This window comes from Mus caroli, unplaced genomic scaffold (assembly GCF_978045245.1).
Source record: "Mus caroli unplaced genomic scaffold, Mus_caroli_1 scaffold_15, whole genome shotgun sequence".
Lineage (NCBI taxonomy): Eukaryota > Metazoa > Chordata > Mammalia > Rodentia > Muridae > Mus > Mus caroli.
This window is the reverse complement of record NW_028227270.1, coordinates 62,886,994-62,914,986: the sequence shown is the minus strand read 5'-3', so window position 1 is coordinate 62,914,986 and position 27,993 is coordinate 62,886,994. Positions and strand designations below refer to the sequence as shown.

The 27,993-nt window shown below is 46.1% G+C and overlaps 1 protein-coding gene across 1 annotated transcript in view; it reads right to left on the bottom strand.

Moving 5' to 3' along the window:
• Positions 1-27,993, bottom strand: part of Spock1 (SPARC (osteonectin), cwcv and kazal like domains proteoglycan 1) — a 482,809-nt gene that overhangs the window by 7,200 nt on the left and 447,616 nt on the right. Inside the window, exons 7-9 of the mRNA XM_021180195.3 lie at positions 8,579-8,695; positions 4,590-4,811; positions 278-340 (exon numbers count right to left, since the gene is read on the bottom strand). Of these exons, the coding sequence (XP_021035854.1) occupies positions 278-340; positions 4,590-4,811; positions 8,579-8,695 (402 nt within the window). The remainder of the gene's footprint in view (positions 1-277; positions 341-4,589; positions 4,812-8,578; positions 8,696-27,993) is intronic.

Genomic DNA, 27,993 nt, shown 5'->3' with positions numbered 1-27,993 from the left:
CAAGAGTTAGATCCAGAATCAGAATGGGAGAACAGTCTAGAGGTGAACACTGATTGTGGCCCGGGCTGCCTGCTAGACCCTGGCCCAAGCTCTGGCTTTGCTTGCTGGTAGAGGGCATCTTCTGCATACCAGCTGGCCACAAGTGCTCAGGCTGGTGGAAACTGAAGCATTTCTTCCCCTGCCCCCTAATGGGATAAACACTGTAGAGCTGAGTGTTACAAGAGATGGGGATGGATTTAATTAGTGGCTCTAATGAGTGGCAAGGAATCGTACTCACCCAGTAGGCTTTTCCCCTTGCTTAGCTTCTGAATTCTGTTCATTTCATTCTGGCAAGGGAGACCTAGAAAAATAATTTATGAAAGTCAGTTTCCAGATGGTACAGAATATAATCTCTAATGATTGACTCCGCTCTTGATGCGAAATGTGGGCTATGACACACCTGGGTGTGGAATTGCTCCATATGTTGTTGACTGTGCAACAAAACAAACTCAGGCCATTAGTGTTGCTAATTTTAAGAAGCGCTCCATATCGCAAGGCACTTGTAATGGCTCATGCAGACTACTTACATAATGTAGGACACCTCCTCCCTACACTAGACCAAGAAACAACCAGGTGATCGGCTCATAGACTTTTTCATTTTCTCAGCAAGGGAGGCACCCAGCAAAGGCTTCTGGGAGCTGAAAATGGGCTCGGGTTTACTAGAGGTTAAGAACTCTGATATGCAGATGAGCTAGCCAGGGCCTACTATGCCTCATCCTCTGCATGCTCCTGTCTTGGGAGAGAGAGAGAGGGGTCAGAAGTGCTCAGGCACGCCTGTGTGGATGTGAGAGCCACTGGGAAGGCAAGGAACAAAGGCATCCAGGCTAAGACACATCGAGGTTCTTTCTCTACCTCCCGAAGACCGGGGACCCCTAGCATCTGTTCTCTGCTGTCAAGCACTGACACCTAACTTGTGAAATGCATGTTGTATGAACAACTATGTAGGACACACATAGCTACACGTGCGGATGGCAGAGAGCAGACTTATGTGGTCTCCCAAGGGAAGAATTTACCACTCAGCAAAACAACAGGTGACCTCACTAGTATTTTAGGGTTTTGCCCAAGATGTGCCTTTGTCAGCCTTATGTCTCTGGCAGGTCCTCCCACCGGTTTAGGGTCTTTGTGGCCTGGGTAACGGGTCCCATACCTCTGTACTCCTAACATCTCTCTCTACAGCTGCTGATTCTGCCTATTGCCATACGGGTTTTACAGCACCACCTGGCATTACTACTGCCAGGTGAGGAAGATTGGCTGCAAGACCCATGCTCCTTACTGCAGTCAAGGGTAAGGAGAAAGACCGACACAAACCCCATTGTGAGTACGACAGGCAGCACTTACTATGACTAATAGCTATGGTTGACCGAAGTGTTAGAATGTTCTAGAGCCTTTTAAAACTCTTATAACCACTGTAAGAATAGGTGCTGACATTATCACTAGTTTGTAAATGGAAAATCTCATCCGTGACAGAACACAGTTTACAGAAGGAAGATCCCACTGCTGCAATGGAGTGGGGCTCTAACTTTACACTACTTTCTTTAATTTTTTTCATACAATAGTTTAAAAACCTACTTGTTTAAAGAAAGAAAAACTTAAACTGATGGAAATCAACTGAAATGTAGACAAGAACAAGACACACAATTTTTTTTTTTTTTTGGTCATTTTTAAAATGAGAAATTCATCCTGGAAAACATGTGCTGCTGAGCAGACGACAGCATGGGGGAGGTTTCTCTGAGAAGTCGAGGATTCTAATAAAAAAGCAGACCATAGGAGAACAGGGGTCAGGGAACGACGGGGAGGCTCAAGAGTGGCTGTGACAGAGAGAAACAATTACAGAGAGGAAAGCCACCTCCACGGCCACGGATCTCATGGGACACGACTATGTTACGGCTGAGAGAAAGACTAACCAGATAGAAAAGTTCTCAAGATAAACGCCAAAAAAGAAAAGTTTCCTGAAGATTAGAAAGAATCTAATTCTAGTGTTCAAAGGAGTATAACACGTCACATCTCTGGGATGTGGCACAAGCTAAGCAGGGCTCGGTGGCTTCTAGGAAATCAAGGTCCTCGAAATGCAGAAAAAGAATCCTGCATTGTTCATTTTCTGTTGCTTCTGGCCATGGTGTTTCACCAAAGCAACTGCAGGAAAAACTTGTTTTACTTACCATTTATTTTGACTTACAGTTATGGGAGGCTAGAGTCCACTGGGGCCCTTGAGAGCAAAAGATGTGGTTGACTCTACACAGCAAACAGTGAGAGGCAAAAGGGTCTGACTGGCAAAGGTTCTACAGCCTCCCCAAACAGCATCGCCAACCGAGACTCGAATGTCCTTAACTAACCTACAATTCTAAGTATAACATTCCATCATCTTGAAGCTTTTTTATGAAACAAAGCAGCAGATCCAACAATGTGAAGTAACACCATGGAGACGAAATGGATGTGAGAGAAAGGTACAGAATGAGAAATAACCTTTCTCTGAACTAATTGGGGATGCCTCATCATTCCAAGACACACCCCAGAAAGAAGAGCCTGTCCTGAGCTAGCCCTGGGGCGTAGTGGCGAGCTCAGTCTCTCAGAATAGCCATGAGTAAACTCAGTCTGGCATTTCACCCTCAACAGTGGATCAGGCTCTGTGTCACCAGCATTTTAGACTAAACGATTGCTGTTATAAAGCGAAGGAGAAACAACACAATTGTATTTTAATATTTAAGGGAAAGTTATCTCCGCTTGCACATGATACACTTTACACCTGAAAACATGAAGACAACCAGGGCAGCTGGAAATGGAGAGTTCTGTGCAGAGAAGAGAAAGCAGGTGCCTTGTGGTAGTGCCAAGGGGAACCACAGTAGGAACAAAACTGAGAATTCTAACTTCACTAGCTGCGAGAAGCCTCTAAGATAAAAGGATTCTGTATTATGTAGCTGAGGGGAATTTTTAATAGATTGGTCAAATGCACTCTAAAGTTCAGGAGAGAAGAAAAACACGACTATCTAGAACATTCAGAAATAAAAATTAACGGCAAAAGAGGAGAGACCTACAATATACCAAGACACAGGGTCAATCAACTGTGATTTAAATGTTTTTTTTTTAAACTGTGAATTAAATTGGATAGAATTGATTTATGAATAGTTAGGTAAATGGGACTGAGTGTTCAGGAATAAATCAAAGACACACACATATTGATTTTATATGTAAACTTTGCATATATGTATACACATATATATATGATTATACACACACATATACACATACATATATATACATACATACACACACACACATATATATATTCAGACATATGCTATTGGTAGAAGAAAGATTTGTCAAAAAATGGCAGAAAGGCAGCTAGGTTGTACCTCCAGGCTTGAAGCAGGACCCGAGGCTTCCCTGGTTGTGCATACATACAGTAAGGCAAATTTGAGCAAATACAAGCCTACCAATGTTAGCAAAAACATGAGAGAGTTGCCTGACTAGATTCAAGTGACAATACCCTTCTAAGCCTACTGAGAGCTTTATGACTTAACAAGGCATAGAACAAGAAAATGAAGACATGCAACTATGTCAAAAGTTAAAATTTTCCCCAACAAGAAAATGCACAAAGTTTAGGGAAAATATTTGCAATACTCATCATCACTAGCAAGGTTCTAAGTCCACAGATATACATTTTCCTGCAGAAAATAAACCACAGTTTCAATAGGGAAAAATGTACAAAAAATTAGAAAGCAACAGAAAATCATTTCAAGGAAATGGAAACCTAAGAATGTGCCAGAGGTGAGCCAAGCTCCCCAGATCCATTTCTTACAAAGAGAGTGGAGCCAGTGGGGAGTGTAGTATCACTTTGTCCCAGTTTGGCAACAGTGACTAGGTTTGATACTGACACAAAGAAACAATATTCTGAATTTTTTTTCTCTCTCTCTCACCAAAAATATCTAAATGTAACTTCTTTTGGAGGGCGGATTGGCAACGGTGCTGAAATTCCGAGATGCAGATGCATCCTCTGCCTCTGGGGACATATCTGACAACCCTGTGAGTGTGCACATGAAATTACTCTTCCCTGAATGTTCTTAGCAGTGTCTACATTTTTGATAGGTGTCCTGGTGTCTTTGTGCACATGCATAAATACTGTGAGATTTGAATGCTATTAGTAGACAGACAGACAGATTTCTGCTCCACTGGGTACACCCCCCAGGGGGCAGGGACAGAAGTAAAAGCCAGACAGGGAAGGTGATCCACCCACAGGAAGGCGGAGCAGGGCCTCTGGGTGGAATGCTGGGGCAGGCTGACTCCCTTTCCTGACTTGGGGTGACAGGAGTCACTCTGGGATCCTTTCTTCCTATATTCCTTAGACCCTGTGTAGTTCATGATCTGTCATTTGTTTATAAACAAAACATAATTAAGAAGAATTCACAGGAAATGGAAAATAGGATCCTCTTACATGTGTATAGTACCTTTCATATTGAGAATCTCATTGATTGGTGGCTGTATCTCTAGGTGCACAGATCCCTGATGTCCTCCCTGCCCATGGCTGCCTGGCTTTTGGAGCCAGTCCACCTTACCTCCTGGCTTCTGAAAGCAGTAACACCACTCGTTATTGGAAAGTTTGCCATCCTTGAAGGAGTCACACGAGTTGAAGAGAGGCTTGATACAGGGCTCATATTTGTCTAGGTAGATGGCATTGATCTCTGAGTGGTCCAGCAACAGGTCATAGTTCATGTCCAACTTGTTGAACATCCAACCCAAGGAGTCCTTGCAAATGGGTAAGATGCTGGTGTCAAACCCTGTGAGAGAAAGGGACAACTCAGCCTGCCAGACATGGCACATACCCTGCCACTCCCTAACTGGGTGCCTCAGGGGTCAGGGTACACCCAACTGTGTCCTCCCTTTCAGGCTGTTTCTATAAAGAAATATGAATTACGCGTATCCCTGGCCAGCTTCAAACGAATGAGACTCAAACTATGATTTCTTTATTAGGCTCTGTGCAATTACTGCAGATGCCCCTTAATCTAATTATCCTCTAAACCTAGACTGGCTACTCCCCCAATTGTGCTCCCCCAATACTTGCTGTTTGAATCTTCCTGGGTCATTTCTGCTCCAGCAGTCTGGTGTCCTGTGGAGGCATTTCACTTGGACACGTGCTTCTGGTTCATCATGACTAATGGAGACCTTCTGTTCTCTCCTCCTCCTCTTCCTTCTCCTTCTACCTCTTCCCTCCTTCTCCCCCTCCTTCCCCTTCATCCTCCCTCCTCCTCTTCTGTGCTCCTTCTCTCTCTCTTTCCCTTCTCTTTCTTCCTCATGGTCCCTACCTGCAACACCCAGCCTGGTAACTCAACCTCCACCTCTCAATTCTCCCCAGTAATTGGCTGTAGCCATTTTTATTTAACCAATAGTTTTAAATAGGGGAGCAAGGTTTGCACAACAAAAGCTGGCATATGTGGGAATTTGCTTGTCTTGGGGGCAACAGGATCTTGGAATACAGAATTTAGCATTTGAAGACATAGCAGTGCCAGACCCACCCGCAACGTGTGCCCTATATATATATGAGACATACAAATGTCCTAAAGGCAAGAGCCAACTTTGAGGGAACTCATTCCTTAGGATATTATCTCTGTGGTATAAATATGAGTCTTACTGTCTGTAAACCTGCTTGCAGAAATGAAAGGTAAACCAGGAACACGCTAAAACATAAGATGCATAATACTGAAACTTGGGCTTATCATTTAGGAAGGACAAAAAAAAAAAAAATCAAAACAAAATGGTGGAGAAAGGAGTGGGGTGGGGGTGGGGAAGAGACCAAAGCAAGTGAATGAGACTCAAGGCTCCATTCTATCCCAGAGGAACCCTTTTGCCCAGGGTGAGGCTTGAGGGGAGAGCTCCCAGGTCGTTCCTCCATCCCTTCCTTCTTTCCTGCAATCCTCTAAGGAGCCACAGGAGATGAAATCCAAACCACCTCAGACAATCACTGCTTTCTTATTTCCCCAGGGAAGGGGAAGTCTTTGTTCCCAAGAGGGAGGAGTTCTCATGCTTAGCCCCACCCTCGGCACATCACAGCCTTGTGGACAGACCTCAAGTCAATCTTTCTCTCCGAGCTAAGGGATGACAAAAATCCTAGCTTCTCCTGTAAACTGCATCTCTAGGACTAGCTTCATTCTCCTAGGATTCTACAGATAAAAATGTTTCTAAGCACTATACATTTAAGTATCTTACTCCACCCTAGTGGCAGTCATGTGACATGTTATCATCTCTAACTTATAGATGAAAAAATAGCAAGATTATATGATCCAGTATGAGGAGTGAAACACTGACAGCCCTGTCAGGATCTAAAGTCTCCCCACTCTCTCTCCCAGGTCCCTTCCTGCCTTCTTTGACACATCTGTCCTGAAAGCATCCAGCTGGCTTAGGGTGCCACATCTGGGATACAGTGTCTGCATACACAGGGTCCTGATGAGTCAGACTGCACAGTCTAGTGTCTCCTACACTTGTGTGTGCATCTTGGAAACCTTTGTTTAGTGAGCCAGATATAATGAAGCAACATCTTTATGGTAAATCTGTACAAAATTCTACACAAAGATTGAAGCAACTTCCTGTGAGCTCATAGGAGATGCTGGACTTCCCCATACTGTAGATGCTCTGGGAGACCTCTGTGTTTTCTTTCACGACCGCACTATTGCACTATTGGCATATTATATCAGTAAAAGCAATTCTTTCCTAGCTACAGAAGTTTTCTACTAGCTTTAAGTTTACCCTTTTCAAATAAATCTTTGCATATTTGAATTTATTCATTTTGCTATCAAAAGGATAATACCTTTTAATTTCTTTTTTCAGATGAGACCATGGAGTATGGCATGGTTCTTCTTTAGTGACTGTCATGGTCATCAACTGGAAGAAATGCCAAGCTGTGTGACTTAGTCAAAAGGTCAAGCCTGCTCTACCTCATTCCCAGTTTCTGAAAAGGGCATGTGTACCCAGCATCTGCAGCTGTTGGAGACAGAGGATGGAGTTTGGAGCAAGGCTCTGGGGCTGCCCCTTCAAGACCAACAAATGTGTTGCTCTTTTCTCTGACCTCAGGGAATAAAACACCCTTGTTCTACACCTCTCCTACCTGAGTGGCTTCAGGACATCAACCTGTCACCCCCTCTGGGAACTCAGTTTACTCCTTGGTACACTAGTATTTCCAAGGCTCCCCCCACCCACCCCCACCCCCATCTACAGAGAAGGCTCTCGGGGGACTCCCCGGAGGCTCCAAGACTTCTCTTTCCAAAAGCTACTTTCCATGGAGACATTGTTCCAGAAGCCCAGGGTTGGATGGCTTCCTGACAACTTTTTCTAGATGAAAATTAGTGCCCATAGACTCCCAAGGGACCTCTGGCAGGAAAAAAACCCAACCAACCAAACAAACAAACCAAAAAAACCCTATCTCACCTTACCGTCCTATAGACACAACTTCCAGGAGCTACCTACCACCTGTAAAGCATGGTCTGAGAAACAAGCGCCATCTTACCATTAAGGCGAAAGACCGAAGCTGTTACAGCAAGCGTCAGTACTCTTCACAGATCTCTCCAGAAAGCCATGAGCATCAAAGAATTACCAATAGGAAGACCATTATTTTTTTGTTTTGAGATAGCATCTATCCATGTAGCTCAGGCCAGTCTGGAGCCTGTCTTTAGAGGATCTTCCTGCTTCAGCTTCCCACGTATATATGGTGAAACACGTGCACCACCACGCTGGGCTGGTGATCCATGGTCCACCATGGGTACCACCGCTGTCTCAAATGCACACACAGCCGAGCTGCCTGTATTTGAAGGATTGGTGGATCGGCGATCTCTACTGTACCAGTTAGCACAACTACCTCAGAGTCCAAAGCATGGAGAGGTGGAGTGTGCACGTATGATCTGTGCTCATCCTGGAGCCTCCTTCAGGAGCTTGAGTGTTAGTGGGAAAGGAGGGGGAGGGGCACCTGCCTTGTGGTTTCTGGGGAATACCCAGTATACCCAAAAGCACATTATTGGAGATGTTTGCTATACTGTTGCTTCTATTAGAATCAACCCAAATGTCCCAATTAAAGGCTTCTTAAGTTGTTATAGCAATGATTAGGATCCTGCTAGAGACCCCACTTGATAACATTAAAGCATAATGATATTTCCAGATGTTTAAATTTCTGAATGGTATATCGGCTTATAAAGTATGCAGACTTCTGCAATACTTACTTTTTCCATATACAACAAGAAAAATTACCTCAAGGTATATAGAATGCTTAAGTTGCTAAATGGGTAGTATTATATATGTGTGTATATATTTATATACACACGACTTTTTTTCTATATGTTTTTAAAAATGTCTATATAAAAACATGATCTCTTTGAAATCACGTTTTCCCAAAAGTCATATTTCTCTTGATTCTAAAACATCACCCTTCTTTGATAGTTCAATGTTCTAAAATTGGTATATATTTTAAATCTTATTCTTTAGCCAAAATGTGCTGCGGCTAAACCCATGGCACTTGAGAAGTGATATTTATAGTGAAAGGGCGAGAATAGAGTGGTCTTACTGCCTTGGGCTGGATCAGAGCTGGTAGGCTTGATGACTCTGTTGGCGTCCTCATGGAGAGCCCCGAACCAGTCCTTCAGCCGGGAGGCGAGGTTCCGCAGCTCCTTGTCTGTGCAGGCTGCAGGGAACAGAGCAGATGGGTGGTGAGCATCCGGGCTTTCCGTCCAGTGTACAAGGTCATCGGCCAAGCTGCTGTGAAGGCGATCCTTCCTGCCTAGACACTCTGAAAACACCCCAAGGGTGCTCCCGCCACAAGCCAAACATGGAACAAGGAGAGCGCCTGGGTTTCTAGGATAGACAGGCTGTTCAGACCTGGACTGTCTCAGATAAAGCACGCTGCCGACACCTTATGTTTGTACAGCATCCTCAAAGGCTGACTGACATCCCTCGGCTAAGCACATGAAACTTGTTATTGCAGTTTTGCCAGAGACCATGACATCTTCACTGTACTCAACACTAAGAGATTAACCAGCTCAGGTTCCCAGGGAGAGAATGCCTGGGGCAACACAGAGCCTTGCAGCAGCAGATTCCCTATTTTGTATGAGAACAAGATGGACTTGTGAATTTGGCCCCATTTGTTAGTCTTCCTACATACTGACTCCAGATGTCCACTATTGACAGGCAAATGTCTTTACCATGGCAGAGCCCCTATCACCTTGGCAGGTCCTGCTTCACTGTTTCAGTGTGTGTGTGTGGGAGGGGGACAGGGGGTTGGGGGAGACAGGACCCTGGCTGATGGAGGGAAAAACAGGTAAGGAAGTGGGGGCAAAGTTTGTCCGATAGTGCGTAGAGCTTGTGACTTGAGATGGGAAATCCAAGAGGAGGAAAAGATGGGGAGGCTGGAGTGGACTGTCTACTGCTCTCGGCCATTCCTTCGGGGCCTGCCTTCATTCTGAATGAGAACATCTTGGCAAGGGGTCCATGGGACACTGGGAGGACACTGAAAACAAAGTGATGTTTTGTGTCCTCCAGCAAGTAGAGAAAAATGTAAAAGCCTTGCAGCCAAGAGGGAACCAGGAGCCGACCTTCACAACTGTTAGCCCTTTCAAATCCTCAAGCTGGAGGGAAGCAAGTAACCCAACAAGTTGAGCCCCTTGCCATTTCAATGCAGAGTTGAATTGCATCCTCTCATGGTGTTGAGAGGGCCCAACTGCAAGCTCAGAAGACATGGAGGCTCGGCGCCCTCCCCTGGAAGTCTCAGAAGGCCACGATAGAGACAATGTGTCATCCCAAGTCCACTGCAGCCTCCAGGAAGCACAGCCCTTGACTGAATCACCATGGTACCCAGCCCCACCCGACAGCCGACAGCCGTGCTACCAGGGAGAACGCAGAAGGCAGGCAATGCTCTGCAGATGCCTTTCCTTGTTTTACAGCTCACGTCTACTCTTCAGCCATGCAACCTGCCAGTTTTCACATTCAGCTGTATTTTACCTGGGACGCGAGCTTCAGTCTCTGCATGGCAACCAGGGAATGTGCCCAGCTATGGATACCACGTTGCTAATGACCTTGAACACAAACCTGACTATAATGTAAGACACAGAGTTTCTTGTTGATAGCAGAAAGTCACATTGCAGGGCCACTCTGCCTAGAGCGAATCTCAGCTTTATCACCTGCCATAGACCTACCCCTAACGTTCCTGGGACCTGTTTCTTTACCTGTGGACCCAGGATAACAAGTTCATGACAAACCTGACAGTGTGTTTCACACTCTTAACGAGTTACAGGATCAACACTCATTTGAAGAATGTGCCAGGTAAGGTTTTAGTTCTTTACATAATTATTCCATAATTATTATTCTACATAGATTATTTAGAGGTAGGCTTTGGACAAGCAAGTGCTGTCCATTTTAAGAAAACAAAAATTAAGTTAAATGCAAATAACCAAAACTGGCTCTGGCTGCCTAGAAACACGTCATATAAGTGGGTACTTGAGTAACTCTACATAAGTGAATTAATATTAAATAAATGTACAAGCTAATTCCTCTGGTATATGTATTGTCCCAAGTTGCTCATCACCCTTGCATGGATAGAACAGGTTCCAGATCTTTCCACCAGAGCAGGCTGCCACCCCGGTTAGAAGTGGGTAAAGGTGAATCTCATTCTCCGATCCATCTCTAACTTTACAAAGAACTCACCAAGATACCTGGCTACCCACATGTGTGTCTTTTCTCCTTCCCTTCGGCCTTTTAAGATGGTGGAGAAGCAAGATAACAAGCTCCCACAAGCCACCTCTCCACACCTCTGCTAACCTTTGCTCACAATAGGACTCGAAGCAGCTATTGCTGAAGGCAGAGATTCTTGCTTTTGTCCAAGTACCAAGTCAGACTCCAGGAGCATCCTCACACAGACCCAAACTCTGAGCTTCTGAGGACCACACCTGTGCCTTTCTGACCCTGCTCAGCTCTAAGCTGCAGTATGTGATCATCCAACAACAGGATATGGACTCTCGAGTCCTATTTCTTACATTTAGAAATGGAAACCCACACCATTTCTTTAGAACATTCTCCGAGCAGAGAAAATTGGCAAGTCAACTTGCCAGGAAATCACACTGCAAGATAAATTAGTCAGTCACGTTTAAGTAAATCCTGAGACAGGCAGGTAAGCTGCACATTCACAAGCCTGCTGGTGCTGCATTTCCACCAGGCTTCCCGGAGCACAGAGGCCAGGGACAGCTGGAAGAATCAGGCAGCTCCACCTTGAAAGAGTAAAATGTGTCACTCAACAAGAAGTCAGGAAGCAGGGAGCCATGGCGTGGCTGGGGTTGAGATTGGAGGACAGAAACAGATAGAGGCCACTCAATTACTGAGCCCAGCTCACTCGTGGCATCTTCACCTGAGTGGTCTTTGTGAGGAGAAAGCTAAGCAGAGTCTGCAGGGAGATGGTCTGCTGGAGTAATAAAGAATGGGGCCCTGCAGAGAGCTATTTGTTCCCATTTGACACTAGCACAGCACAGACTGGATGCCTCTTAAGGTGTCGGTGACTACTCCAGATGGTGGGACTAACTGGAAATGACAATTTAGGAACTGGGAAGCCAGGGGATACTTCATTTTCCAGAATGAAACTGCAGACCACACCCACCTGTTGTTCCTGTACTCTGCCAGGAAGTGGGACAGTTTTTGTCCCAGAGGACAGAGGAGTTCAACTCCCACCCCTACCCCTCCTGTCGGGGGAGAGGAATCAAGTACTCAGTCTACAGAGCAACTATGTTGCTCTCCCGGGATCATGCCATCTCCTGTCTAAACCTTGACAACCAGGACCTTGGTCTGTTTTGCCTTGGTACTGCTTCCTCCCTCCTCCTCCCCCTCCCTCCTGCCTCTCCCTGGGCTTTTGCTTGCTGCCTGTTGCTCTCCTTCCCCAAGAGGTCTCAGCTCGGTCCTCAGCTGCCATCCTGTTTCCCTGTGTGCCTTCATCATTCCTCAGGTCATTGCAAATCTTAATTACACGACTCAGCTCCAACAGGGCCAGGGGGTTGGCAGAATCCCTGAGACCCGCTGACAGCACCCTCACCCCACAGGCCAGCAGTGTCATGTCCAGGAGGCAGAAAGCAATAGCTTCAGATACCTGCCCTCAGAGCAGACATTTGGAAGTCGCCCTGGACTCCTCATCCTCCCAAGCCGTTGGACACAGTATGTTTGTCTTCACTGCCTTTTCTGGTCCATGCCACCAGCCATGTTGCTCCCCACTAGGGTCACCTCAGCAGGTAGTCACCCAGTCTTATTCTCTACCACCTCACAGCCCAGAAGCTACCTCGGTCATTCTGAATCAGACCCTGAGTCAAGTCACTTTCCTGTCTGGCCACTTCTGAGGATCCTGTTGGCTCTGTTGGCTGAGCCTAAGTTTGTGATTTAAGTGGCCTGCAGGATCAATCCATGGTCTCCGTGCTCTGGCCTTACTGCCCCTCTCACTCTCCTGTCTCAATGTTCCTATCCCTGTGGCCTTGATAGAGTCTCTCTGGCATCTCGATATTGAAAGGATTTCCTTCCCGAGGATGTCCAGCCTAGTGTCATGTCCCTCTTGACCATTAGAGCATAAACCAGCAGTATAAGCCCTTGGCATGGAATGCAGCCTGTTACCTGCGTGAAGAATGCTCTCATTATGGGGCTATTGAGGGACTCTCATAACCTCCTCGCTGCCTTTTGTAAACTGTACCTTCTCCATCTGTGATTCGGCAAAATGAAGCTCAGCTCCCGGCATCATTGCATGGAATAAGATATCAGTAAAGCATAGCTCATAGCTACTGGCATGTAGCGGGCTCATATCCCAACTGTCTATATGATAGGTTGGGATTTTACTGTTGTGCTTTATTTTTTTAGCCCGAGGAGATACTGATGATATAAAGAATAACATTTCCCTCATTTGCTTTATAGCTGTGCCAATAGAAAACCAAGAGGCTGGGGTTTCAAAGACTGCCTGCCTTCTCCCAATTGGATACGCTTTGTGAGGGGCGATCGGTCGTCTGACAGCCCCCTACCTGCATTCCTAGCTTTACATAGGTGGTACACAGCAATTGTTCGAGATGTATTTATGGGAAGAAAACATGAATGATTGATCGAGCATCTTGGTTACAAAGTCCCAAGTCAAACGCTACCCTAAGTGGTAGGATTGGGGTTTGAAGCCGAGCTATCTTGCAGAGTAGAATCTATGCAGGGAGGGTTGGGAGAAGCTGCCTCCTTGGATAGACTAGGCTTGTGGGTAGCCAGCACTAATGAGTGCAATTAATAAACTCCGTCAGGCCTTCATCTGTAATGGAAGGTGCTGCAGTGATATAGACGGCAGCTGGCCCAGCAGTTCAGGACGGAGGAGGCAGCGAGCAGGGTTCTCGCCTTCATTAGCTTTGGTGTGAGCACAGTGGCCATTTGGGAGGACTGCAGAACAGCCTGCCTTGTGTCACATGCACAGCCACTGGGGCTTCATTAGGGAAAAGAATAGTACCGTTGCGCATTATTCTACAATGTCCGGAAAGACAGCACACTCCCCCAGGAACTGTGGCACGCAGGCATGGAAGAGTCTACGTAATGAGGCAGCGCTCTCCTGGTGGGCTTCTGCCTGTTTGCAAAATATGACCAAACTGCAATGGGCTGGGCTGCTTCTGCAGATGCTGAGCAGCCCGGAAAGCCGATGCAACGACATCTTCTTGCCTCCTGACCCAAGGCACAGAGTGCTAAATGGGTGTGGCATGTGCTGAAACTGAAGGCTTTCAATGGGAGGTGTGGCTCAGGTGACTCAGATGACTGTGAGAAATGGGTGTGCTTTGGCCAAAACCGGAAACAAGGCCGGAGGCAGCCTGTGGCAACAAGGAGGGAGGGAGACAGCAGAAGACTGCCAGGGAAGAAGCTACCAGGAAGAGGTAGCCATGATGTCTGCCCTAAATCGGCATCTATGGCCTGGCTGTTGGCCGCTGAGCTCCTATGGCTCGCCCTGCCCTGTATGCTCCCACAGAAGGCACCAAGATCCAGTGAGGATCAGATGAGGAACCTTTGAACTATGGCGCAGTTTTGACAAAGAAGACATTATAAAACTCAAAACGACCTCCAGCAGCTTAACACATATCCTAACATGGTCTCTGGTTGTTCCTGAGTGCGGCAACTGGCTGACAAATAGCTACTCCAGAAGGCCAGACTTCCGAAAAGACAACCACAGAGGTGTAGAAAACGCTACAAAGGTGGTGTAAAAAAACAACAACAACCACCAAAAAAAACAAAACAAAACAAAACAAAAAAAACCGCAAGTGGTGACTGGATACAAGTTCTTATTCAAATCTAGTGCTACCAGCTACCAGAGGGACTGGCATAGGCCCCTGAGACTGGTTCTCTGTGTCTGCAACCCTAATGGCTGGTTGCAAGTGAACCCCCACGGGGATGTCTCTAAGTGGAAGTCCGACATTACACAGGCATCCTGGATACCTTTATACCCCTGCCAGGGAACCAGCTCTGCTCTGCTCTTGAGTGCATGAACATCTCCAGTTTAAGAGCTCGAGTTAAAAAACACTCTGCCTGCCACCGCCCCTACCTCCTCCCACGCCAGCAAGCCTCACGGATGCTTGGCTCAGGGCTCTGCAGAGGCTAATATGAAAACAATCCGGATTTAATTTAAACTTTAGTGCCTCAGAAGGTAATTAAAGAGTTGGGCCAGACTCAAGCTCTTTCTGGGAGCAAGCCGAGAGAGGCCTTCCCCGCGATGGAGACCCAGCACCGTGGTCCTTTCCCACTAATCTCCCTCAGCCCTCCTAGGTGCTGTTGTGAATAATTACTTCATCAGAGCGGCTCTGGATCAATGGGCTTAGAGTGTTTGTAATTAGCAGCTTCTGCAGAAGGTCCAGCTGAGCCTACTTTTCTGGTGAAGATTAGGCACTGGAATAAGACCCCAGAGCCAGGGTCTGAGCAGAGGCAAGGTTCCTTCTTAATGTGCCTCCCCTCCTCTCCACCCTGGGCTGGCTTCTCCTTGGTACCACTGCCATCTCATCATGAGGACGACGCTGGTTCCCCGAGGGGCTTTAGACTCCGCCTCTTCCAGTTGTTGCACATCTGGCAGTCGTAGGAGTCATGATGCTGCAAGCCAGGGAGCTTCAAAGACGAAAGCATGGTATTCCCACAGTTCCCTTAGGATCCTGGCTCTCATAAACTGATGTGCAAACAAAAGTAAAGGACTGGTTCTGCTTATTCCGTTTGTTTGTTTGTTTTACAGGAATAACCAAAGCCATTCTGCCTTCCAGGACTACCGGGAAGGCAGGAGAAAGGAAGTGGTTCTAGAAACACACAGAACCAAGTGAGTGTGGCTTCCAGATGGGCTGCGGGCATGGGTCTCCTACTCTTCAGCCTCTTCCCCAGTGCAAGCGAGGCACACACAGAACCAGCTAACAGAATTCTGGGAAGAATTAAAAAGCAGAGTGAACTTCAGCCCTCTGCACCACACCTGACACCTAGTCCGCCACAGCCAGCAGTATTCCCTGCTTTTTTGTGTGTCTGTGGACACGGTGTGACACTGTGACTGACCAAATAGGAAAAACTGTAAAGGCCAAAAAAGGCCGGAGCCGACGACGCATGCTACTCACACACGAGTCATCCCACAATGCTAGCCAGTGAGACTCGATTCTCTGCTGCTGTTCAGAGAAGTTCCAGTCCCTCCCAGAGCCTACAGATAGTGAATGGAGACACCGAGGCTCTCACTCGGGTCTCCACACTAACCGTGCTTCTGAGGCACAGCCCACGCCCCGAACAGTGCCTGCACAGCCCCTCGGGCACGTGATAATGGTTGTGTGCATGAGCAGCAGGCTTGGGACTATGATCCCTTTAGCCTTCTCAACACCATCCCCAGGAGACCATTCGTTCTCAACCGTCTGACAACCCTTCAGGAGCCTCTGCTTGCTTCTCTGTCAATGGGACAGTGCCAGTGTGGTGGGGTTTTTTTGGGGTTTTTTTGTTTTTTTTGTTTTGTTTTGTTTTTTTGAGACAGGGTTTCTCTGTGTAGCCCTGGCTGTCCTGGAACTCACTCTGTAGACCAGGTTGGCCTCGAACTCAGAAATCTGCCTGCCTCTGCCTCCCAAGTGCTGGGATTAAAGGCATGCGTCAACACCATGGGTCTTAATCTCAGCTGAAGTCATGATCCAGACCGCTGAATGAAGCTCTCGAAACCAACAGTATGCTGCTACCATCAACTTCTGAGCTGGGGAATTCTGGGAGCTAATAGTACCCACCCCCGAGAGGCTAAGATGGACACTCTGAGGTACGTGTTATAGAAAAGGCAGCTCCATGAAGACCTCTCTAAAGCACACACAGTAAACTGCACTCATAACTGAACTCAAGTGACAGACCAGGCTGTGCTTAAGTTAAACCGTGCTACACATGATTCTAGTTTTTACTTTCCAGTGCCTAAAACATCAATCTATATGCATGTTCTCTCGCCCTTAGAGAAGGTATTGTTTTATGCAAAATAAAAATAAAAATAAATAAAAAACCCACAGGAGCAAGTAAAGAATTAGGGCTCTGTTATCCAGGGGCTTGCTAATAAAATCGTTTTCAAAAATCAGTCTTTGGAAGAGCTTAAAATACTGATATTACACTTGGAAGAGGATGAGCTAAACAGTCAATGGTACAACTCACAAGCTGAGATGGATACATTCCCTATTAAAGCCATTAAGACTATCTTCGGTAACCTGATTTGAGGAGGCTCCGTGTTCCCTTGATTCTAATGATAATCCCTCATCTGGAAAGAGGAATATGTTTAGAGTTTGCCCAACATTTGTAAATGTGCATTAGCAGAGTGACACTTGGTTTTCCCTTGAATTATCTAGCAGGGAGGTTAGCCAGATGAAATAAGCTTTGAAAACTCTGAATAAAATCCACTGCCTTTCTTACACTCTGAGGCAAGAACATATCACTGAATATGCAGACTATTGTCTATAAAGGCCAGCTCTGGATTTAACTGTGTTTCTAGCCAATGGGTCAGCATTTGCCTGGAGAGGTGACCTGGCATAGACAGGCAGTGACCGCAGAAAACAGTTCAGTTGTAATGAAGGATGCATGGACATCCCGAGGTGTCCAGCACCTCCACAGGCTACACACTCAGCTGAAGAAAAGGCATCTGATGTCCCTTTGAAAACAATGAGGTTCTCTCTGTCCGGCTGCAAAGAGGTTCAGCCTGGATCACTGAGGGTGCTGGAATATACACACTCTGCTGTACTGCACACCACATAAGCATGAGTCCACTCTACAGAGCAACCTAGGATAGAAATGGATTTGCTCTAAGACAAATGTAAACCCGTAAGTAGCTTTAGAGACAGGACTCTGTTTTGTGGGATCATTTATAACGAAGCTCCATTTCTAAGAACCGGTTGAACCTGCTCTGATTCAACATCCACATCTCGGTATTACAAAGTGTAGTTTTATATTCTATGTTTTCAATGCCTAAAGCAATAGCATCACAGACGTGTCTATCCTTCAGCAAGAGATAACACTACTTTCCTAGTTGACGCAGCAAGGAGCTAATGGCAGACTTTGATCTGAGATGGGTAGGGAGTCCAGGAGATACCTGGAACCTATGCATGACCTCCTTGGGATGGGGGACACTACACATTGTCATATGTACCTTCTGTGGGGACAGAAGAAACGAGACAAACGTAGAGTCCATCTAACCCCCAGCACCTGTACACAAATAGTTTAAAGAAGATGGTTGGGAGGAGGTAAAACAACAGTCTCTGGTGACAAAGGGTCAGTGGTAGTATCTGAGTTGAGGGTAAGAGGGTGGGAGTGGACTGAACATCCAGAGAAGGGTCACTGAAATGCCAGGACCTGCCACCTTCACTTCCGTCTGCCTGGTGGACAAATCACAGAGTCATCGGGATACAGAAGGCAGGATCCAAGGAGGAACTGCCCAAGACTGAAGGCAAGTCAAGCAGAGTGGCTGACTTATCAATTCTCTTCCCTTCAGGACAGCAGCTCTCACAGTCTGTCCCCCTCCCCAGGTGTGATGGTGGTCAGTGTCTCAGCATCCAAGCCCCCACAGAGCTCCTCTAGACTGTAATGGACACAGGGTTGTGGCATTAGCCATTATTGCTTCTACCTGATGATCAGATTGTCTATCCAGAGAGCTGGGATCTAAGTGGGAAACACTGCAACTTCTAGCCTCCTCTTTATAGATAATAAATGTGGTATACAGGAAATGATAGCATAGAGGGAGGGAGGGAGGGAGGAAGAGGGAAGAAAAAAGAGAAAGAGAGGAAGGGAGAGAGAGTGAGAGAAAGAGAGGGAGCACTGGAAGGAGGGAATGAGGGAGGGAGAGAGAGAGAAGGAGAGGGAGAGAGGGAGAGAGAGAGAGGGAGAGAGAGAGAGAGAGAGAGAGAGAGAGAGAGAGAGAGAGAGAGAGAGAGAGAGAGAGAAAGTGCCTTCCTCTCTCTCTGGGTTTAATTGGAAGCCAGAAATCTTCCAGATGGAAGTGAAAAGGAAAATGTTGACGAGGGTCTATAAAATGGTAACAAACACAATAAAACAACACAAATATGTCTCTCAGAGGCAAAGGGCTCCTCCCTAAAGTGACTCAAAGTTCTGCTCAGCAAGAACTAAGGGATATAGAGTGAAGGGCTGGGAGCAGTTTAAATAGAAGCCACAGAGGAAGAAAAAACATGAAGAAAAAAGGGGGGGGCGCCCCAGAGGCGGCAGAGCTGAGAAAACACACACGAGATAGTTATTTGTGGTTTGTGCAGACAAGAGGCTCATTGCAAAATACAACTGGAGTGTAACAGGAAAACTGGAAGTAGGCTGAACAGAGTAATGGAGAAAGCCCTCTTGGGCCTGATCTGTTTCACAGAAACAGGAAAGATAGGCCCACACAGAGGGACCACTTTTAAAGGGAGCAATCTGTCTGTGCTGGTAAGTTGGATGCTTTTTGGAACTGTGACATCTACAGACAGCCTGGTTACTTTTCCTCTAAGACTCCATTTTGAATATGCAGACCAGTCAAACCTAACTTACTCCCACAATAATACTGCTTTTCATTCTAAAGAATATGGCGCTGTTGGTTTAAAGAATCCATAGGAATACATTTTGGGAGAAGAAGCAGATGAAGTTGCCAGAGAACATACTGAGCAGAAACATGAAAATGTGGACCAAGTAAACAACAAAAATTCAGATGAGAGAAATTGCCTTTGGATTAAAAATAATAATGATAAAATAAAAAGAAAGCCACACAGCAAAGCCCAGACAAAGGAAGAGACAATGTCAAAACTGGAGGAAGAACAGACAGAAGCCACAGCAAGTGGGAGGAGGCCAGAGTGAGCACAGGAGCCAGCAGGACAAAGGGAAGGAATCAGTGCACATCAGCAAGCCAAGCTACCACCCCAATGCAAAGGATGCTCTTCTTGTGGGCAACTGACAGCCCTGGGGAGACCATGGGAACCCAGAAGAGAGCAGCCGCAGTTCCAGTTCTTTCTGTAAACCCCATCTCTGCTGAACCAATAAACCGAAGGCACAGTGTGAGCCAAGGAAATGGCCATAGAAGGGTCAATAAGAAGATCCATCCTAATCAAAGTGCTGGGTTTCCCAAGTCAAGAAAGTCAATGTGGCAGAGAAGACACACCCCAGTGACTTCCAACAGAGAAAAGTACAAAGCTGCCCGCAGATTTCAGCATAGCAGCATTCACGATGGGAAAGCAAAGCCCACAAGTACCAGCTGAGGCACAGGTAAAATTATTGATAGATAGCAAATCAAGCAGTATAAGGTTTGTTTTGTGTTGTGTTTTTTTTAACAAAGGCAAGCCCTAGGAGGATGAATGTACTGCCAAGTAGCAGATAGGAAGGAGGGGAGCTTTAAAAAATTGGAGGGTAGAGAAAGAGGAAGAAAAATCGCCTGGGTATTTAATCACTGTTTAAAGTGCTAACACTCCTGTGGGGAATGGTAGTATGTGCCTAAAAGTCCAGTTGCTCATGAGAACCACACGTTTAAGGCCCAATGAGGCTAAATAGGAATTTTAAGAGCAGCTTTGGCAACTAAAGAATACAAGCAGGCAAACAACAGCAGCAACACGGTCAAACTTAACTTCTAAAACAATAAATATAAATGAGCTAAATTCACCTCTCAAAAGGATAGCATTATATTTCTAACCATGTCACAAAGAAAACTCTAACTAGATATTGGCTACAAACGATTTAACAGAATTGAAGGGACCCAGAAAGGCTACCAAATGTTTTCATTATAAAAATCTTCTGTGGAACTTATAACTCCTCTGTGGTCAAGCATACAAGGCTCTATGCGGTACTGTCTGAGATAGCAAGGATCAGGAAACAATTCAAATACTTCAGTGTGACTTGGTTATAGCACATCTACCCATTGCAGTTAATACAGTTGTGTAGTGTGCAAGACTCTTCAAGATATAAACCTTTAAAAAAAACATTTCTTATGTATCATATGGGATCTCTGTCTGGCTTTGCTTTTACATACATCAAGCATCTCTTATGGTCTAGAGAGATGGCTCACCAGTTAAGAGAACTGAATGTTCCTGCAGGAGACCTAGGTTCAGTTCTCAGAACCCATACAGTGACTTCCAACCATCTGTAACTCCACAGGATCCAATGCTCTTGTCTGGTATTGACATGTGTATATGTATACGTGTATGTGTATGTGGGCAAAACATTCATATACATAAAATAAAAATAAAATGTTGACAATTGCAGGATACAAGTGATGAGGAGAGGAATGGTTATACACGGTGTGGAGCTGTAATTTGTGAAGGTGTGAAAGATCAATCCCAGAGAAGGAAGGAGGAGAGAAAATTAACACTAAGGATGTTTGGGAAAGCCATAAAGAATAATATTATCTAGCCTACAATTACAGATAATACATATAAGTATAGATCTAGTCTAAATGAAGTTATATCACTTGGGATGACAGTGCTCCTCACAAACACCATAGATCATCTACGAGCGCCCCCCCCCCCCGGACCAGGCATGAGAAATCTCCTTTTGAGCTGTCAGTCATGGGAGTCCAAGAACAGTATAGCCTATTGCTGTTGGCTTGGTTGTCACCCAGAGGTTTAGGTTAAGTCTTTATTGTTGAAGACACCACCACTTCAAACACAGGACTCAAAGGATGTGAGCTAGATTTGACCTGAAAAACATCTTCCCTGAGGACTAGCATCCTATACCAGAAGTTGCTATGCAATCTTCAAGGGAGGGAAGCAATCAATCATCCCCATGCAGCTGATGCCTAGGAACCACAATGACCAGCAGCACAACAAGATATACCTCAGGGTGCAGTAGTGGCACATCTATCTTGGCAGTAAACAAAGCTGTCTGATTGGACTTAAGGCCCACTCAGCAGGAAAGAAACCATGGCTGGTGCTAGAAACCTACCCAACTATTAGTCGTAGTGAGGTCATGGATCTTAGAGGAGACCCTACCCCCGACACTTTCACTAAACCACGTAATTCTAATGGCATTTTAAATGTGTATCCTTATGCCCACAGACAAGAAGCTCTCACCTCTCAGCAAAGAAGCTCCTCTTTGTAGCAGACAGAAACCATTAGAGGAAACACAGGTGGTAAAAATGCAGAGGGCAGCCTGCCGTGGGATGTGCAGCCCCTGGATACATCTACAACACAACATCTGCATCTAAAGCTCAAGAGTCACCACAGAAGAGGGGGTGGAAAGATCATAAGTGCTGACGGATGAGGGCAACCGCAGAATGAGTGGGTGTGTCTCTAGAAATAACAGGAACACCTCGTCCATGATCCCCAACAGCATGGTTGCCTAAATGACTAGGTAAATAACAACACTGATAGATATTCTACAGTGCAGGGAGACAATTGTACAGGGTCTCAGCAGTAGACAGAAAACCACAGGCCACTAAAGACTACTGCACAATGGAGAATTAATCCTTCCAGGGACAAGCCCCCTAAGTGGTTTTCTGATACCAACTCCTCAATCCTGAAATCATGTGCATTCAAGCAGCACTAAGTAGATGAAAAAGGACACACACACACCTATGAAAAAGGCCATAAATTTGAGAGAGAACAAGGAAGGGGTAAGAGAGGGGTACCAGTTTGTCTTAGTCAGTATTCCTGCACAAAACATCATGACCAAGAAGCAAGTTGGGGAGGAAAGGGTTTATTCAGCTTACATTTTCACATTGCTGTTTATCACCAAAGGAAGTCGGAACAGGAACTCACAGAGGGCAGGAACCTGAAGGCAGGAGCTGATGCAGAGGCCATGGTGGGATGTTACTTACTGGCCTGCTTCTCCTGGTTTGCTCAGCTTGCTTTCTTATAGAACCCAGGACTACCAGCCCAGGGATGGCCCCACCCACAATGGGCCCTCCTACCCTTGATCACTAATTGAGCAAATGCCTTACAGCTGGATCTCATGGAGTCATTTCCTCAAGGGAAGCTCCTTTCTCTGTGATAACTCCAGCTTGTGTCAAGTTGACAAACAAAACCAGCCAGTACAAAAGGAGAGGGGAGGGGATGAAGGGGAGAAAGAGAAGGGGGAAATGAAGCAACTATATTTTAATTTCACTTTTTTTTAATTAAAAAAATAAATCTTGGGGCTGGAGAGCTAGCTCAGCGGTTAAGAGCACTGTCTGCTCTTCCAGAGGTCCTGAGTTCAATTCCCAGCACCCACATGGTGGTTCACAACCATCTGTAATGAGATCTGGTGCCCTCTTCTGGCATTGGGGTGTACATGCCGATAGAGCACTCATACATAAAATAAATCTTTTTTAAAAAACTCTTTAAAAAAATTCAAAGCTGAGCCCATGATCTGAAATGACACTGTGGCTGGCTGGACTTTACTGAAGGGGAAGTGAACGGATGAACCAATGCAGCACAGGACAACAGGAAGGAGGAGGCTTGGATCACCACTGGGGGATTTCATCTGTAACTCAAGACAGTTTCATCCATCCCTCTGTTTTCACGCTAATGTTTCCTTTGAAGCCAGAGGAGGAAAATAATCCATGAATGCAGTGGCCATCAGAGCAGGAAGGATGCTGAGGTCATTGTCCTTGACTTACTCCTGGGTCCCAGCAGACTGCCTGGGCACAAGTAGACATCAATAGGCTTACAGAAGGTGTGAAAGGTGAAAACCTGAATGTGTTTAGTGGAGCGAAAGTTTCCACGACTGTGAAAGTATCAAGAACAAACATGGTGATCTGGTCAAAGCATTAAGTGACCAGCAGGTCCCTTCAAGATCAACATGGAGAGCTAAAATCAGGTGGAACAATCTTTGAGAGCAGAGATACATAACATGGCCGAAGGTACCTGGTCTCAGCCCAGTCTCAGGGGTGGACTTTTGTCTCCACTGTGTATTTGAGAAGAGCAAATCTCCTCCTCTGTCCATCTAAGCCTACCCATTGGAACCTGGGACCAAAGGATTCACACCAATATGCCTTGAACGCAACAGAGGAAGGAGGCATTCTGACCATTTGACCACACTGTCACACTGACTCCCTAGATTTAGACAAGGAAAGGCCAGAATTCCCACCAGTTCTCAATGAGTTCAGGGTCTCTCTGGATCACTGAAGCTGGGTCTATTGCTTTACAGACTGCCATTATCCCCACTGCTGACACTTCAGCCCTGGCTCCTCCCTGGCAGCAGCCGTGGGGACCCCGGCAATCTCTGCTTTGTCTATTGTGATTGCGGGATGCTAGAACACACCTGGCTTCTCTCAGCCCTGGCTTCTCACTGCTGTCTGGGTAGTTACCACTGTGTAATTTAGTTTGTCGGTGTCTCTGCAAGTTTATTTGAAAACCATGGAAGACTGCTTACGGAAAATTAAGCTTCATTTTCTTTAAGCATCCAGCCAACGGAGCAGGCAGGGGATGGTGATTTGGAGATAACTGGCTTATGCATATGTAAACATGATGCATTTAGCAAATTACGTAGACTTCACACTTCAGAGCATTGAGGAAAACAAAGGTGCCTTCAAAGGCAACTTAGCGCAATAGAGCCGTTCTGAAAAGGATGCAGAATTATTGGCTTGTAGGAGTGGAGCCCAGATAGGAATGGAAAATAACAGTTTATAGCATGAAGCATGGGCAGAAACAAGAATTGGAACAGGTCTAATTTTAAGTGGTTTTATGGCAAGTCTAAGGGCTCCCAGGAATTACAGATCGTACGTGTTTTGAGATTGAATTCACAGTGGGAAGAGGTTGTACACTTCAGACTCAATTCCACTGCGGTGACTCCTTGCGCCTCACACAATTTCCCAGTCTGTGTTTTTCTCCTTGGGCCTGGAGAGAAAATTCTAGGCTTGCCCTGAGCTAAAAGAACATTTTGATAGGACGAGCAGCCCCTGCAATCTACTGAGCTCTGCTTCCCTTCTCCACCCGACCTGCTGTCTCAGCCCCTTCTCCTACCTCATCATCCACACATTACACCCGAAAGTGTAATTAAAAGCTTACTCTTATAAAAGTATCCTTTAGTAGTCAACCCTGTACACTCCAAGATTCCCAAGCAGGTCAGGTAGGAGGGGAAGCCTGCTGGAGGGGCTGTGTATCTGCAGGCTGCACGGGAGGTGGCTTGTCTGTTTGCAGCCTTGCATGAAGGGGACTCGCTGACTGGCAGTGATCAGCCGCCAGCTCCTCACTTTCGGGATCTAGATGGAATCAAGGCAGCATGGCTTGCCTTGTCTTCTAGGCCTGGTGCCACAAAGGCCAAGCTGCCCCAAGAGCTGGTATGCATGGAGCATCTACTGCCAACAATGCCTGTGCTAGTACTTTGCCTTTGGTCCTTCCACTTAACACTATGACATCCCCTCAACATCCTCATTATTTCTGTTTTACAGATGTGGGCACTAGGCTGACGGATGTTAAGTGAGGTTCTTCCTAGATGCCACTGAGTGTTTATTTAATGTCAGGCACTAAACGCACAGACACAACCTCATAGAACCATTAGACAAGCTCTCTGTGAGATAGGAGCTCCAGGAAGTCACGCAACACACTGAAGTCAAGGCAGAGCTGACTTTGGGAGAGCTAGGCATCACATTCAAGGCCAGGATGCAGGTGCATCTGTTCTGCTGCATCCTGTATTGCCTTGTTTAAGAAGGGGCAGTCTCTGGATGGTCATTCCTTCAGTCTCTGCTCCACACTTGGTCCCTGTAACTCCTTTCATGGGTAATTTGTTCCCACTTCTAAGAAGAATCAAAGCATCTACACTTTGGTCTTCCTTCTTCTTGAGTTTCATGTGTTTTGTGAATTGTATCTTGGGTATTCTGAGCTTCTGGGCTAATATCCACTTATCTATCAGTGAGTGCATATCATGTGTGTTCTTTTGTGATTGGGAGAGACTGAAGGAATGACCATCCAGAGACTGCCTCACCTGGGGATCCATCCCATATACAACCACCAAACCCAGACACTATTGTGGATGCCAACAAGAGCTTGCTGACAGGAGCCTGATATAGCTGTCTCTTTTGACAAATACAGAAGTGGATGCTCACAGCAGTCCATTGGATGGAGCACAGGGTCCCCAATAAAGGAGCTAGCGAAAGTACCCAATGAGCTGAAGGGATTTGCAGCCCCATAGGAGGAACAACAATATGAACTAGCCAGTACCCCCAGAACTCCCTGAGACTAAACCACCAACCAAAGAAAACACATGGTGGGGCCCATGGCTCTAGCTGCATATGTAGCAGAGGATGGCCTAGTTGGTCATCAATGGGAGGAGAGGCCCTTGGTCCTGTGAAGGTTCTATGCCCCAGTATAGGGGAATGTCAGGGCCAGGAGGCAGGAATGGGTGGGTTGGTAAGCAAGGGGACAGGGGAGGGAATAGGGGTTTTTTTTTGGAGGGGAAATCAGGAAAGGGGATAACATTTTGAAATGTAAATAAAGAAAATATCTATTTTTTTAAAAAAAGAAAAAGAAAGCGAAAGCGAAGTAAGGATGTTATGAAAAAAGAAGAAGGGGCTTCTGTCTTAGCGAGGGTTTCTGTTGATTTAATAAAACACTACAACCAAAAGCAACTTGGAGAAGAGAGACTTTACTTCAGCAGTCAACTCTCAGTCACAACACTCAGTCACTGAAGGAAGTCAGGGTAATAACTCAAGGCAGGAACTTGGAGGCAGGAATTGAAGCAGAAGCCATGGAAGAGTGCTGCTTACTGGCTCCCCCTACCTTGCTCAGCCTGCTTTTTTTTATACAACTCAGGACTACTGGCGCAGGGAATGAAACTGCCCGCAACAAACTGAACCCTTCCATATCAATCATAAATCAAGAAGATGTCCACAGAGACTTGCCTATAGGCCATTCTAATGGAGTCCTTTCCAAGTTGTGAATGCTTCTTCCTAAATGACTCGAGCTTGTGTCTAGTTGACATAGAACTACTCAGCATGGTCCCTGAGCCAGCAAATGAGAGGGTGCCAGGGAGAAGCAATTTGTGCTGGTCATAGGTCATGCTGGCCTTGACATGCTTTTTTCAGTACCTCCTCCCAACTCCTCCTCTCAAGATCTCACAAATATGTGCCATGTATGTGTGTGTGTGTGTGTGTGTGTGTGTGTGTATAGGTGTGCACACATGTGTGATTCCAAGTGATACTTAGTCATACTCACCATAATGCAAGGAAGCCACCACTGTTCCCATCCCTATTTTAAGGCTGTGCAGACTGATAATGGGAGATTCAAAAGATATTAAGTATCAGAGTGAGGTTGGCAGCAAGATCCCCTGACTCTCAGAGACAGACAGCACGCAGGCTAGATACCAGTTAGCCCAAGAGATACCAAGTACAGGTAAGCCATGTATAGATTTCACACCGAACTTACACCAAGGAAACATAAATGGATGAGGAGAGTTAGCTGAACTCTCACAAACAATTGCATTACCTGACACTGGGACAAACACCACCCAGAAACTAGGCCTTAGATGAGAATTTGCAGAGACAATGGAAAGGAATTGCAGCCGTAAAGAGTAAGATAAAGAAAGAAGTTATGGCATGGGAAATGTTTATAATAAAGTAGACCTTGGGGAAACAGTCTGTGGTCTGACCCATGTGTACCATAAGTGGACAGGGAAGGTGTATATGTGAGAGATAGTACCTGAAGGAGGCTGAGGAGTCCACAGAAAAATTCCATTTTTAGTTTTAACAACTTGGAGGGGAAAAGGAAATAGCCCAAGAAGCAAGAAATGGTGGCTGGAGATGAGAATGGCATCTCAGAGAGTGTAGAATGGATGGAAGTTTCCAGAAAAGCATTTCACAGCAGAAGTCCAATGGAAAATTTTCTACATTGTTTCAGTAAATCCTTGTGCAAGCTCGCTCTTGTTAAAGGGACTGGCTTAATTGTCTGCTGCTGTGATGAAATACTTTGGCAACAGCAACTTAGAAAAACAGTGTTGCATTTGGCTTATGATTCTCAGGGTTAGAGTCTATGATGGCCAAGAAGAAACAGCTGGGAGCTCACATCCTGATCACAACCAGGAGGTTGGAGGCAGATGGTGGGGGAAGGAGGGAGGGAAGGAGAGAAGGAGGGAGGGAGGGGAAAAGAGGGTGGCAAGGAGGGTTAGAGGGAGGGGAGGAAGGGAGAGAGGTGGGAGAGAAGGAAGGAGATGGGGAGGGAAGGAGATGGAGAGGAGAGGGAGAGAGAGGGGGAGAGAGAGGGGGGGGAGAAAGAAAGGGAGAGATAGGAAGAGGGAGAGGGAGAGGGAAAGAAACTCTAGAATTCACTGAAGTCTTTGGAAACCTCAAAACTCAACCCAATACGCCCCTTCCACAAGGCCACACCTCCTAATCCTTCCTAAACAGTTCCACCAACTGGGAGCAAAGGATTTGAACACGGGAGCCCACAGGGGCCATTCTCATTCATACTACCTCAGGTCTAAATTTGCTCTAACCATGTGGGGCTGTGGGCTGTGCACAGATAGCCTAGTCTCCAGTGGACCAAAGGTCTGGAACCCCAGTGACCCGGTGGGTGGTGATTTCCACCTGCATGGGATAGAAGGTGT